Source organism: Chiloscyllium punctatum, chromosome 25, assembly GCF_047496795.1.
Source record: "Chiloscyllium punctatum isolate Juve2018m chromosome 25, sChiPun1.3, whole genome shotgun sequence".
NCBI classification, from domain to species: domain Eukaryota; kingdom Metazoa; phylum Chordata; class Chondrichthyes; order Orectolobiformes; family Hemiscylliidae; genus Chiloscyllium; species Chiloscyllium punctatum.
The window spans coordinates 44,698,347-44,712,374 of record NC_092763.1 but is presented as its reverse complement, the minus strand read 5'-3'; the positions used below and the strand labels follow the sequence as shown (position 1 = coordinate 44,712,374).

General features: G+C 41.2%; 1 protein-coding gene across 2 annotated transcripts in view; it reads left to right on the top strand.

Annotated features, from left to right (window-relative positions):
• Positions 1-5,951: 5,951 nt before the first annotated feature.
• rab41 (RAB41, member RAS oncogene family) overlaps positions 5,952-14,028 on the top strand; it is a 62,116-nt gene continuing 54,039 nt past the window's right edge. For both annotated transcript variants that reach the window (XM_072595192.1, XM_072595193.1), the window contains exon 1: positions 5,952-6,111. In XM_072595192.1, the coding sequence (XP_072451293.1) occupies positions 6,039-6,111 (73 nt within the window). In that variant the 5' untranslated portion in view covers positions 5,952-6,038. The remainder of the gene's footprint in view (positions 6,112-14,028) is intronic.

Below are 14,028 nucleotides of genomic sequence, written 5' to 3'. Positions count from 1 at the left end.
CATCCTGGAGTAGGAAGTCACCTTTGTTATTTTCCAAAGATGTGACCTTTCCAGAATGTAGGAAATTTTGGAAACTTAATATCAATTCATCTACTATTTTAGCATCTACTTCTTCTAAGAGCATAGGATGAAGTCTTCGGGATATGGGGACTGGTCAGCTTTTAGTTCTTTGTATTTTGAGTATCGTTTACATCGTAAATGCAATTATTTTAAGTTTCTCCCTCACACCTGCCCATTTCTAAATTGGTTCTGTGATGTTATTTGTATTTAATAGAGCAAAGACTGATGCAAATGTCTGTTCACTTCTTTTGTCATTTCCTTTATTGTTCATTATTCCTCAGACTCCCTCTAAAGAGAGCCAACACTCATTTAACATGTTCCTTTCCTTTTCAAACACCTGCCTAAAACTACTTTTATATTTAGGTGGTTAAGAAGATTAGTAGCCCAGGTTGTGGATGAGGTTGTTGACTTGCTCACTGAGTTGATGAGTTTGTTTGCAAACGTTTCATCATCATTCTAGTTAACATCATCAGGACACCTCCAGTGAAGCAATGTTATTCTGTCTCATTTTATGTGTCAATTTCTGCTTGGGTTGGTGGTGTCATTTCCGGTTTTGTTGTTGGTTCTCTTTCTTAGTTTTTGGTATATGGAGTCCAAATCTTCATTTGTTAGTGGAGTTCTGTGTTGAGTGCCAGCATTCCAGGAATTCCCATGCATGTCTCTGTCTGGCTTGTCCTAGGAAGGACACATTGTCCCTGTTGAATTGGTGTTCTTCATTGTCTGTGTGAAGGGATACAAGCAATTGTTGGTCATGTCTGTTGGTGTCTAGTTGGTGTTTGTATTCCCTGATGGCTAATTTCCTTCCTGTTTTCCCGAAGTTTGGCACTCAACTTGGAACTCCATTAACAAGCATGTAGACTTGGATCCCGTATAGCAACCACTAAGAAACAGAACCAACAACAAAACTAGAAATTACACCACCCATCCCGGGAGATGCAGACAATAAATAGCATGCAGGACTGAACTCTAACGGATCATCGGAGGCGCACTCACAATGTTACCTAGCATGGTGATGAAATATCTACAAACAAACTTACTAGCTCAGTGAGAAAGTCAACAAACTATTTTTATACTTCAAGCTTATTTTCTTGCTGAAATGTTCCTACTCCTAGTATTCTGAAGTATCTCCTTAAATTCCTGCTACTGTGTCTTGACTGATCTGTCCAATAACTTTCCAGTTCACTTTAGCCAACTGTATCTGTGCCCTTATAATTAATCATGTAGAAATTCAAAACAGTAATCTTAAATCCATTCCTTTCGATGGGCTGAATGGTCTATTTTTGTTCCTCTCTTCCCTCAAACTGAATGTGGTATTCAATCATATTATGATCACTGCTATAATGACTTCATTATAATGTAATTTATTACTCCTGTCTCATTGCATATTACCAGATTTAATACAGCCAGTTCTCCGGATGGCTCTGCAACATACTGCTCTAACAAATGTCCCTGAAAATACTCTAGGAAGTCATTGTTCAGGCCACCTTTTCCAATTGGATCTATTTGCGGATTAAAATAATTCATGATTATCTCTGTACCTTTTTTACAAAACCTATTATTTTTTCCTGTATAGTACAATCTGAAGTGTGCTTACCTTGAGGCCTGTATACCACACCCACAAGCAAGTATTTACCTTCAAAATTCTTATCTCTACTAAATATGATTCTACATTTTGATCTCCAAAACTAAGTTCATCCCTCTCTATTGCACATGGATAAGGTGAATAGTCAAAGTCTTTTCCCCAGGGTGGGGGAGAACAAAACTAGAGAGCATAGGTTTAAGGTGACGGGAAAGATTTAAAGGGACCTGAGGGACAAATTTTTCACACAGGGTGGCTCGTATGTGGAATGAGCTGCCAGAGAAAGTGGTAGAGGCAGGTAGAGTTGCAATACTTAAAAGCCATATGGACAGGTACATGAATAGGAAAGGTTTAGAGGGATTTGGGCCAAACACAGGCTAGTGTTAGTTTGGAAAACATCTTTGGCATGGACGAGTTGGACTGAAAGGTCTGTTTCTTTGCTGTATGACTCTATAGCAACCATAATTAATGGAACTACCCATGATCTTTGCCTGGCTTCTTTCCTTCCTAAATGCCATATACCCTTGAACATTCAGGTCCTAGTCTTTGTCAGCTTGTGGACATATTTCTTGTAGTGGCAACAGATAACGTGTATTTCTATATTTATGTATTTATTTACATATGCAGTGACATTTTATTATTTTATTAAAACAACACATGTATTTAAATGCAGAGACTTTAGTTTTGAAGTTTTGCAACTTTTGTAATCTCTAATCTGCCAGAGCACACTGTCCCTTCCTCCCAAGCTCTGGTCATCATTTCCCTTATTATTACATTGCTATCATGCCTTGTCTCCTCAATTCAATTTTTTGCACCTTGTCAAATTTGTTCCCTCTCCCTCAGAATTAGTTTATATGTATGAATGAATGTAATGGCAAGTGGACATCTCATAGATGAAGCACATTTGGTGAGCTAATCTTTCAGTATTAAGTTGCTGAAGGATGAGATTGTGTGGCAGTGGTGAATGAATAATTGGGATATGAAGAAGTGCAGAGGAAGAGAAAGATTACTGCAATTTCAAGGTTAACGAATGAGAGTCATGTGACGGAGTGGACTTGACAAAACAGAGTGAAGGAATCAGGATAATGCACACACCAGGATGAATGTGAACATGCAATTATACTCACCTTTCCTGACCTAATTAAGGTATTAAAATGTTTTTTCTACACTAAATCCAGGAGCATGGCAGTTTCCTCCTCCTGATGCTAGGGAAGAGCATCACTCTTTGACTCAGCATTCTGCCAGTGTTCCTCTTCTCTTTGGAGAAAGTGAGGACTGCAGATGCTGGAGATCAGAGCTGAAAAATGTGTTGCTGGAAAAGCGCAGCAGGTCAGGCAGCATGGAAGAGAGTGAATATGGAGGAGAGTGAATCAGTGTGGGGTCAGTGAGAAACTCTGGGGAAGAGTGAACCCAATGTGGAGGAGATCGAACCCTTGTGAGGGACTGCAAGCCCAATATGGCTATGCATTTAAAAAGGACTACAATGTCGAACTTTTAACTTTATTTCTTTATTAACGGTTTATATTTCTTTATTTTTCTTCTTTATACTAAGAATGACTTTAATGTTAAACTTTTAACTATATTTCCTTATTTTGAACTTTGACCCTAAGATGTTGTATCTAGGTATCTTTATGCCTAAAGTGACACCAGGATATTGTACACTTTTCACTGTACTCCTGTATCCCTATAATTGAAATCTAATTCTCAAAAATCTAATTCTGTAGTCTCTCCTACTACTGGAAACATCTTCTCCATTTCCACTCCATCCAGGCCTCTCAGTATTTTGTAAATTCCAATGAGATTTCCCGTAACTCCCCACCACCTCCCCCACCCCCCCAACCCTTCTACATTCTAAGTACAGACCCACATCCTCAACTGCTCCTCATATGGCAAGCCCTTCATCCCTGGGATCATTCTTGTAAACCTCCTCTTGACCCCCTCCAATGCCAGCACATTCTTCCTCGGATAAACGGCCAATAACTGTTCTCAATATTCCAAAGATGGTCTGACCAGAGCTTTATATAGTCTCAGTTGAAAAGGGTGGCACTGGAAAAGCATAGCAGGTCAGGCAGCATCCGAGAAGCAGGAGAGTTGATGTTTTAGGCATAAGCCCTTCATCGGCACATTCCTGATAAAGAGTTTATGCCTGAAACATCAACTTTCCTGTTCCTTGGATGCTGCCTGACCTGCTGTGCTTTTCCAGTGCCATCCTTTTCGACTCTGACTTCTCCAGCATCTGCAGTACTTTTTCCTTTATAGTCAGTACATACCTGCTCTTGTACGCTAGCTCCCTGAAGTGAATGCAAGCCTTCCCTAATTTGCCTTCCTCACTGCCAACTGAACCTACATGAAAGAATCCTCAAATAGGACTCTCAAGTACCTTAGTGTTTCAGATTTCAGAAGCCTTTCCCCATTTAGAAAATAGTTTATCCTTCTATCCTTCCGACCTTATACTTTCCCACATTTTATTCCATCTGTCACTTCATTGCCCACTTTCTTGACCCATCCAAGTCTTTCTGCAGCCTCCATTTCCACAATACTGTCCATCACTCCACCCATCTTTGTGTCATCTGCAAACTTTGCAACAATACCCTTGGTTCCTTCATCCAGATCGTTAACATATAATATGAATAGTTGTAGTCCAAACAGTGACCACTGCAGAACTCCACTAATCACTGGCTACTGTCTTGAAAAAGACCCCTTTACTCCAACTCTCTGCCTTCTGCCAGTCAGCAAATCCTCTATCCATGCTACTGCCTTGCCCCTAATACTATGGGCTCTTATTTCGCAATCTCCTGTGCGTACCTTGTCAAAAGCCTTCTGCAAATCCAAATAGATCACATCTGCTGGCTCTACTTGTCTGACTTGTTTGTTACCTGCTTAAAAAATTCTACCAGATTTGTCAGGCATGAACTGTGCTTGATGAAAGTTGTGTTGATTCAGCCCTATTTTACCATGTACTTCAAAGTACTTTGCAAATGCATCTTTAACAATGGGCTCTAACAGGTTTAGGCTAACTGGACTATAATTTCCCATTTTCTGCCTTCTTAAATAGGGCTGTTTCATTAGCCATTTTTCTTTGTCCCATCCTCTGGGACCCTCCCTGACTCCAGTGATTTCTGAAACATCACCACCAAAGCTACTACAATCCCTTCAGATACTTCCTTCAGAACTCTGGGATGTAGTCCACCTAGTCCAGGTGATTTATCCACCTTCAGACCTTTCAGCTTCCCCAGTACCTTCAGTAATGTTCACTACAATCACATCTTCCCCCGATATCTTTGTTGTCAGCTACTAGTGTCTTTCACCATGAGGACTGATGCTAAGTATCTATTCAGTTCCTCTGCCATTTCTTTATTCCCCATTACTAGTTCTTCAGCCTCGTTTTCAAGCAGTCCAATGTCCACTCTTGCATTTATATATCTGAAAAATATTGCAATCATCTTTCATGTAACTAGCTAGCTTACTCTTTTGTTTTATCTTCTACTCCTTGATTGCTTTTTTTTGGTTGTCCTCTGCTGGTTTATAAAAGGGTCCCAAAACCTCTGGCCTCCCCCGAATTGTCTCCACACTTGATGCCTTTTACTTTTGGTTTGCTCCTTAAATACTGCAGGTAAAATTGTAATGTGGCCATTCACTGCACAATCAATGTGAAACTAGGAAGTAAAATGGCAATGCAGTCCTGTGTTTAAATGTCACAACCCAAAAGTGTTGAACTTGATTTCTCCCATATCAAACATCCCTTCCCATTTCCTTTCTTCCCAGATGTTTCCATACCTGCTGAATATTTCTAGTGTTTTCTGTGTTTATATCAGATTCCAACATTCACAGAATTTTGCTTTTGTTACTAGTTTAAAATGGAGTCCTTGCTGGGCTGGGAGGACACAGGGCTGGCAAGTTAACTGGATGTGGGCAGCAGAGTTTTGGCGCTACTTAATTTTTTTTTGAATATTTTCCAATTAATATAAAAGAAACACGAATTGAAAAAAAGTCCCTGTTCATCGTGTGGACATTGTTAATCGGCCTAGTTACAGGCCAGCTACTCGTTTTTTTTCTCTATGGGCGTGGCCATTCGTCACTCCCTCATACTTTCCTCATCTTATGCACAACAAAGATAACTTGCACAAATGCAGTACCTTTGCATGGTACATATATCCAAAGACACTTCACAAAATTACAAACTCGAAAAATCCTTCCTTGCTGCCCTTTAAAACACCCAAAAGCCTTAGATCACCCTCAGAATGGAGACTTCCTACCACGTGACCTCTCCTGGTCGCCACAGCAACGTGACGGACAGGGGCGGGTCCGTCGGAAGTGACGCACTTGTTGCTGCGGTGACGGGTTGCCTTGCTGGTCGGACGGTTTCGCTCGCCTTCCTTTCGCTTTTAGCAGCATCATAATGTCCGGCGGCGGCGGAGAGTTCGGAAATCCTCTGCGCAAGTTTAAGCTCGTCTTCCTGGGCGAACAGAGTGGTGAGTGAGCAGCGTGGGCCTGCAGGTGGAGCCTCGGGCTGTCGTCAGCAAAAGGCTGCCTTGCGGCGGCGGCGGCAGCATCCGGGCCTTTCCGTCAGGCCCTGCGGGTCTTGGCTGTGGCTGAAAGGCCCTATTACTCATAGAATAGCTTGGACCAGGAAGCCGCCTCAATAAACCTCCCATCTGACAGCACTGACCCCCACCGAAAAGAAATCGTGTCCTTCCCCCGTCGCCCTCCGTCCAGTCGGAAACTTCAGCCTGAAGAACCTGAGCGCAGGAAGTCTGGAGCTCTTATCCTGGTTCTCCCTTGTTTCCTGTTTCTTTCATCCCTCCAGTGTTGCTTATAGCATCCGTCTCTTCTATGGATTGTTTAGGACTTACCTTCAGGGCCTTAGAGAAAAGACCTGCTTTGATGTGTTTTACTTTTCAGTGGATGTCAGCTGTCATGTCAGTTTGATTAAGGTGCTGGTGTCATTTTCTATACAAAGTTGCATAAACATTGACCGAGTTGGACAAATTTATCTGGTGCACCCTTCTCTTTGAGAATTTAGCATTTTTCGTTGAACCAAATGTTAGGTTGATTCTAGATCTCTCGTTCAGCCTATGGCAGGTTTAGGAATTTTAAGCAAGAATTTGTTTTTGCTGTATGGTCAGGTGTGTGCCTTCATATACAATGAATGTTTGCAGCTGCATATGGGGGGGAAATAGTGGGTTCTTCTGACAAAGGGTCACAGGATATATGGACTTCAATAAGGTGTTCGACAAGGTGCCCTATGGTAGACTAGTTAGCAAGGTTAGATCGCAAGGAATACAGGCAGAACTACGTATTTGGATACGTAACAGGCTTGAGAGTAGAAGACAGAGGGTGGTGGTGGAAAGTTGTTTTTCAGACTGGAGTTCTGTAACCAGTGGAGTGTCACAAGGCTCGGTGCTGGGTCCACTACTTTTTGTCATTTATAAATGATTTGGATATGAACATTGTAGGTATAGGTAGTAAGTTTATAGATGACACCAAAATTGGAGGTGTAGTGGACAGCGAAGAAGGTTACCTCAGATTACAACAGGATATTGATCAGGTGGGCCAATGGGCTGAGGAGTGGCAGATGGAATTTAATTTAGACAAACGTGCGGTGCTGCGTCTCTGGAAAGCAAATCTTAGCAGGACTTATACACTTAATGGTAAGGTCCTAGGGAGTGTCGCTGAACAAACAGACCTTGGAGTGCAGGTTCACAGCTCCTTGAAAGTGGAGTTGCAGGTAGATAGGATAGTGAAGAAGGCCTTTGGTGTACTTTCCTTTATTGAGTGCAGGAGTTAGGAGGTCATGTTACCTATGTACAGGACATTAGTTAGGCCACTTTTGGAATATTGTGTGCAATTCCAGTAGGAAGGAGACCAGAAGGATGTTGTGAAACTTGAAAGGGTTCAGAAAAGATTTGCAAGGATGTTGCTAGAATTGGAGGATTTGAGTTACAGGGAGGAGTTGAATAGGCTGGGGCTGTTGTCCTGGAGCGTCGGAGGCTGAGGGAAGACCTTATAGTGGTTTATAAAATCATGAGGGGCATGGAAAGGATAGACAGTTTTTTCCCTGGGGTGGGGTGGAGTCCAGAACTAGAGGGCATAGGTTTCTTGTGAGAGGGGAAAGATATAAAAAGGGACCTAAGAGGCAACTTTTTCACGCAGAGGGTGGTACATATATGGAATGAGCTGTCAGTGGGAATAGTGGAGGTGAAAAGGCATCTGGATGAGTATATGAATAGGAAGGGTTTGGAGGGATATGTGCCAGGTTCTGGCAAGTAGGACTAGATTTGGTTGGGAAGTCTGGTCGGCATGGACGAGTTGGACCAAAGGGTCTGTTTTCATGCTGTACATCTCTATGACTCGACATATTAACTGTTTCTCTCAGACCTGCTGAGTTTCTCCAGCAATTTGTTTTTATTTCAGAATTCCAGAATCTGTAGTTATTTGCTTTACTAATTAATCAAATTTGCTGCTATCATCTCTTGACCGGGCAGTATGCTTTTTGCAGCTTTCCCAAATTTATGCTGCTGTTCTGGATTGGGGTTATTAATCCCCCTTTCTATATCTTTTGGTATGAACTGTTGTTCTTCGGCATTGAGTATCGATGGATCTGTGATGTTAGTTCATGGTTGTCCACTACATTTTAGCACATGTTCTAGAAAATAAATCCTGTTCTTGAATTTTTGTATTGTTAATTTGCAGATTAGTATGCTTTTGCAGAACTTCAGAAATACTTTTTTTAGAACTTGCTGACCTGACCTTTGTTTAAACTAGCCGATAGTGGCAAATCTATCACTGTTGACTGAGCTAAAGTTTTGTAGTTGGCTTTCTGGAAGGTCTCAAAGGAGGATTGTGCATCCATTTCATGTCAATGTCCTTTTTATCTATTGGGAGAGACATATGTTTTTCACAAAGAATTGTCATAGTTTTAAATCCACATTCCCACTCAAAGGATTTCTTTGAGACCTCTAATAAGCGGTCTCATGTAATTCTCAGTTGGCCTCATTACATATGCACTGTGTCATTACTACTCCACACTTGAGCTGTCTTGCTACAAGTGGAACCCTTCTTGGATTTCTGCCACCTGCTGCCATATTTAAAGCCCAGCTGTGCACCAGATCATTCACTTACCAGTCAAGAATAACCATTCGCAGTACATAGAGAAAAACAAAAACTTACAGCTTCTGAGGGGGCATGGGTGACATTTCATTTGAAATAGAAGCTCACATTTATAACTTGCTTGCTACTTTAATTATCTAATTGACTATTACTGCAACCACAGCTCTGACAATGAATCTACAAAGGTGAGCCATGCTTAACACCTTAGTATTACAATATTATGTGAATGTGACTTTTTGTCATTGTTCAAAATGTCACCCACATAGGAAAACATTTATGAAGCAAAAGCAAGTGTGTGGGGAAAAAAAAGGCTGTTTACCTTTTAAATAATAAATTTGCAATAAGTATGATACAGTTCATTCCATCAGATTGGCTGAAAGTGGGTATCAATTTAAGAAGCAGCACGGTGGCTCAGTAGTTAGCACTGCTGTCTCTCAGCACCAGGGACCTGGGTTTGATTCCTGCCTCTGGCACCTGTCTGCGTGGGTTTCCTCTGGGTGCTCTGGTTTCCTCCCACAGTCCAAAGATGTTCAGGTTAGTGAATTGGTCATGCTAAATTGCCCATAGTATTCGGGAATGTATACATCGGGTGCATTCTTCATGGGAAATGTAGAGTAATAGGGTAGGGGAACGGGTCTGGGTGGATTTCTGTTTGAAGCATCTGTGTAGACTTGGGCCCAATGACCTGTTTCCACAGTGTCAGGATGCTATGAAGTCCTGTCTGGCTTGTCTGATACTGCACCTCTCTTATCGGGGTTATCCTCTTCCTCCCCAGAAGAATGTTGCTACTCTGCCAATTTTTTATCACTAATCACATCCCCTCTTTGCCTGTTTACATTGTGCAGAACGTACCAGGCAAGGATAATGTTGTGCATTCTGCACTGTTTTGCAATGCCCCACCCACAATGATTCAAGCATCAGAACTTTCTCTCTGCAGAGTTGTTGTCTGCTCCAGAGTGACCCTGGTTAAAGAATTGTACCTACACTGTGCCTGTCTGGCACTTACATAATGGAATTGTCAATCATTACAGAGAATAGCTCAGATGGTAGTAACCATCGATACTTAAAGCAGGACAATGGTGTTCAAGGATGTAGGTGCCATAGCAGCTCCGATGGTAGATGTAGACTTTTAAGATGCGGTACTAGTAATCATCACAGTGTACAATTACAATGCTAGAAGCAACATGTGTACATACAGTATCTCTTGTGCTCTGCATCTGTGCTAAGCCAGCTATATTGGCAAAGCCTACTAACTAGGCAATAGTACTGACCCTACCATGGGAAAACTAAGTGTCTCAGCTGGCATTCTTAACATCCCTGGTATAAATCAAATTACACCAGGTTATAGTCCCAACGGGCTTATTTGAAACTGCAAGCTTTCAGAGTTCAAGAAGGAGTTGAGCTCTAAAAGCTTGCAATTTCATATAAACCTGTTGGACTATAACGTAGTGTCATTTGACTTTTGACCTTGTCCACCCCACTCCAACTCCAGCATCTCCACACGCTTGATGTATTCGTGAGTTGAGGATTGAGATCCCATACAGGTTTCAAATGGATCCTTGAAAGTAGTCAGCTGCACAAAAAATGACCTCCATTATTACCTTGGCCGCTGGGATAGGGTGGATATGCAACCTTTCATATAACCAATCCACTTCAGCAGGTGGCACGGTTATGTGATTGTCCTGGTGTATTCTGTCTGTGGCAGCAATGCACCTTGCTCATCCAGAGGAAGTGACATTGAGGATGTAGATTCTGAGCTTGTACCACCTCCACACCCTGATGGGGACCTTTACTGGTGACTTCACCTTGACAATGTTTGGTAACTACCGGAGATTGCTGGTCCTGGGCTTTCTGATGCAGTTGTTCCTCAATTTCTCTACTCTTTCTTTAGACTGTGACCACAGTGATGATAACCAATGGTTCCAGATACAGAAGGGGTTATGGAACCATTTAACTTTCGTGGGGAATATCTGAATAGGTCCTTAGCAATGTGATCAGTCAGCATTCACATCACAAAAAAGCAACAATTCAAAGTCCCCACATATCCCCAGTTGGGCATAGCCTCCAATAAGAAGAGCCATAGAATGCATCTACATGGATCTTTTTTTTTTTGACACAGTTAGCCTTAAGTTTGATATATGCTACGTAAATACAGTAGAATCTCCGAAACCTTGTAACCCAAGTCCACCCTACTCTCCTCAATCAGCAAAGGAAAGCTGCATTGCATATAAGAGCATGTTGGCAATAACTTACTGTACAAGGTTCACTTCACTTCATGCCCTTGTGCAGCATGAGGCACCTTGAATTGTCTTTGAGAATTATGGCCCACAGTTGTTACATTTAATGTCTCCTGTGATTATGACTGCTTCACAAAGATGATAGCCAATTTATAATGACCAGTGACATGTTTGAGATTGCTTGTGCCCAACATTTGTATCCACACAGTTGGTCATTCCATGTGTTTCGATCCAGATTCTATGATTACAGATGTCTTTAGGGGCCCCTCTGGCAGTGGTAGTGTCCCTACACCTGAACTGAGAGGTCTGAATTTAAGTCCTGCCTGATCCAGAGAGGTATGTGATTATATCTATGAACAGGTTGGTTAGAAAAATTGATTAATAAGAAAAAAAAGTATAGATATCTTTAACCTGGTCTATGCGAATGCCTGATATTGTCCTTGCATCTTGAAGGATATCCACTCACAGTCAAGTCAAGCTTATCTCTTCTGTGGCAGTCTTCTTTGATTGGGCTGAGAACTACTTTCTTACGTGACATTTGGTTGCAGTACGTTGTTTGCTTCGTAAGCTGCTGGCACACTCTTAAGTTTGATATTGATTTAGCACAGCACTGTACTGTATAGCCACATGTTCATATGGCTGTTGCTACATTTGAAATGCAATGTTAAAGTGGTTACCTATATTTTAAGTGAGTTGGAGATCTGCTGTGACATTGTTTGGCTGGTGCATATCCAATGCCAACTTTAATGGAGAAGAGGGACTGTGGGGTGATGCAGGTAGTTAGGTAATTACCCATAGAATGCACCCTGAGATGTGGCACTGTTGCCCAAGATGGAACCCCTGCCCACCCCACCCCAAAAAGAGGTGTAAGTGGTGAGATGGAGTCACCAGGTACCTGCTTTGACTATCATGATGGGTGTTAACATTGTCTAATATATTTCCTCTGTGGGCAAATAACACACTGCGTTTGAAATAGGTGAGAATAGGTAACAATGAGTTAATACATGCAAATAGGCCATACATTGTTCAGGGGCTGGGACATTCTGCTCTAAGACCCTCCTCAGGGAAAGAATTACAAAGAATCTCACCTCCTGTAATCATGGGGGATAATAGAGGCTGCATTTCATTTCATTGGGTAAACCCTTATTTTTTAAAGAGTGACCCATAGTTTAAAATTTGTCCACCATGGGAAGAGTCTTCAGGATCTTCAGTTCATTTGCCACTTTCTCTTCTAAACCGGATACAAGCTGAGTCTGACCAGCCTTTTTTCATTGGAAAACCAACCAATTTCAGCTATTGGTCTGAAGATCTTTGTCCTCCTTCTAGTGGATTTAAATTCATAAACACAGTGACCAATATAGTACCACATATTATGGATGTGGTCTTGCCAGTGCCTCGTATAAAGGCATAATTTCCCTAGTTCTATATTCATTTCCCCTTGCAAATGATATTTAATTAGCTTTCTCATAACTTGCTGTACCTGCATACAGGCCTTTTGTGATTTGTACACAAGGGTATCGAGATCTCTACCTTTTCAAAGCTTCGTAATCTCTTGTTTTGATATTATGCTTATTTTTAATCTTCCTTCCAAAATTGACAGTTGCACATTTTCCCACAATATATTGTATTTGTCAGATCTTTGTGCACTCACTTAACTACCTATAATTTTTTGTGGCCACCTTATGTCCACTTCACAACTTAATTATCTTGCCTATCTTTGTGTGATCAGCAAATTTGGCAGCCATCTCTTCACTTAAGTCATTTATATAAATTGTAAACAGTTGAGATCCTCACACTGATCCTTGATCCTCACACCACATCTTGTCAAACTGAACAAGATCCTGTCAGCATATTTCCTGTTAGACGACTGGCAGGCTATAATTGCTGGTATGCTGCCTCATACCTCCAAGTTTGATACTCTTCAATAACCTTTGTGGCACATTATCAAATGCTGCCTTGTAATGCAAGTACAATACATTCACTAGTTCACCTTCATCCATGGCCCACGTTTCTCAAAGAACCCCAGTAAATTAATTAAATGTTATTTTTCCTTTCATGAAACCAAATAATCAAGCAAATCAACTTGAACACTGAGAAAGATGTTATTAAACTGGAAAAGGTGCAGAAAAGACTTGCAAGGGTGTCACTGCGATTGGAAGGCTTGAGTTGTAAGGAGATGCTGGATAGGTTCGGACCTTTCTCTTAGGAGCATGGGAGGTTGAGGGGTGACCTTTTTAAGAAGTTCATAAAATCATGAGGAGCATAATGTGTGAATAACCAAGGTCTTTTTGCCAGGGTAGGGGAATATAAAACTAGAGGGCATAGATTTAAAGTGAGAAGGGAAAGATTTAAAAGGGACCTAAGGGACGACAACTTCCACACACATGGTGATGCGCTTATGGAACGAGTTGCCAGAGGAAGTAGTAGAGATGGATTCAATTACACCATTTAAAAGATATTTTCACAAGTACGTGAGTGGAAAAGGTTTGGAGGAGTATGGGCCAAATACATGCAAACAGGGCTAGTTCAATTTAGGAAACTTAGTTCACATCCATGAGTTGGGCGATTGGCCTTTTTCTTTGCTGTATGCCTCTATAACTACTTTAAGTGCCATGCTATGATTTTCTTAATAGTTTTTCGCAATTTACCTATGACCGATATTGAATTAACTGGCTTCTCGTTTCTTGCTTTCTATCTTTTTTTTTGAATAGTTACATTTTCCATCTTCTAATCAAATGGAACCTTCCCCAAATCAATGGACTTTTATACAGTTAAAGCCAATGCATCAATTATTTTACTAGCCAATTCTTTTCAGATCCGGGATGAATATCAGGACCCAGGACTTTTCAGCCTGCAGCTCCAATAATTTACTCAGTACCACTTCTCTGGTGATTATAAATTTTACTCCTTCCTATTTCCTGATTTCTTGTTGCTTTAGGCATATTAGTTAAAGTCTCTATATTGATAACTGATGCCAAATGCCTATACAATTACAATGCCGTATCTCCTTATTTTCCATTATTAAAATCCCCAGAAACCCTT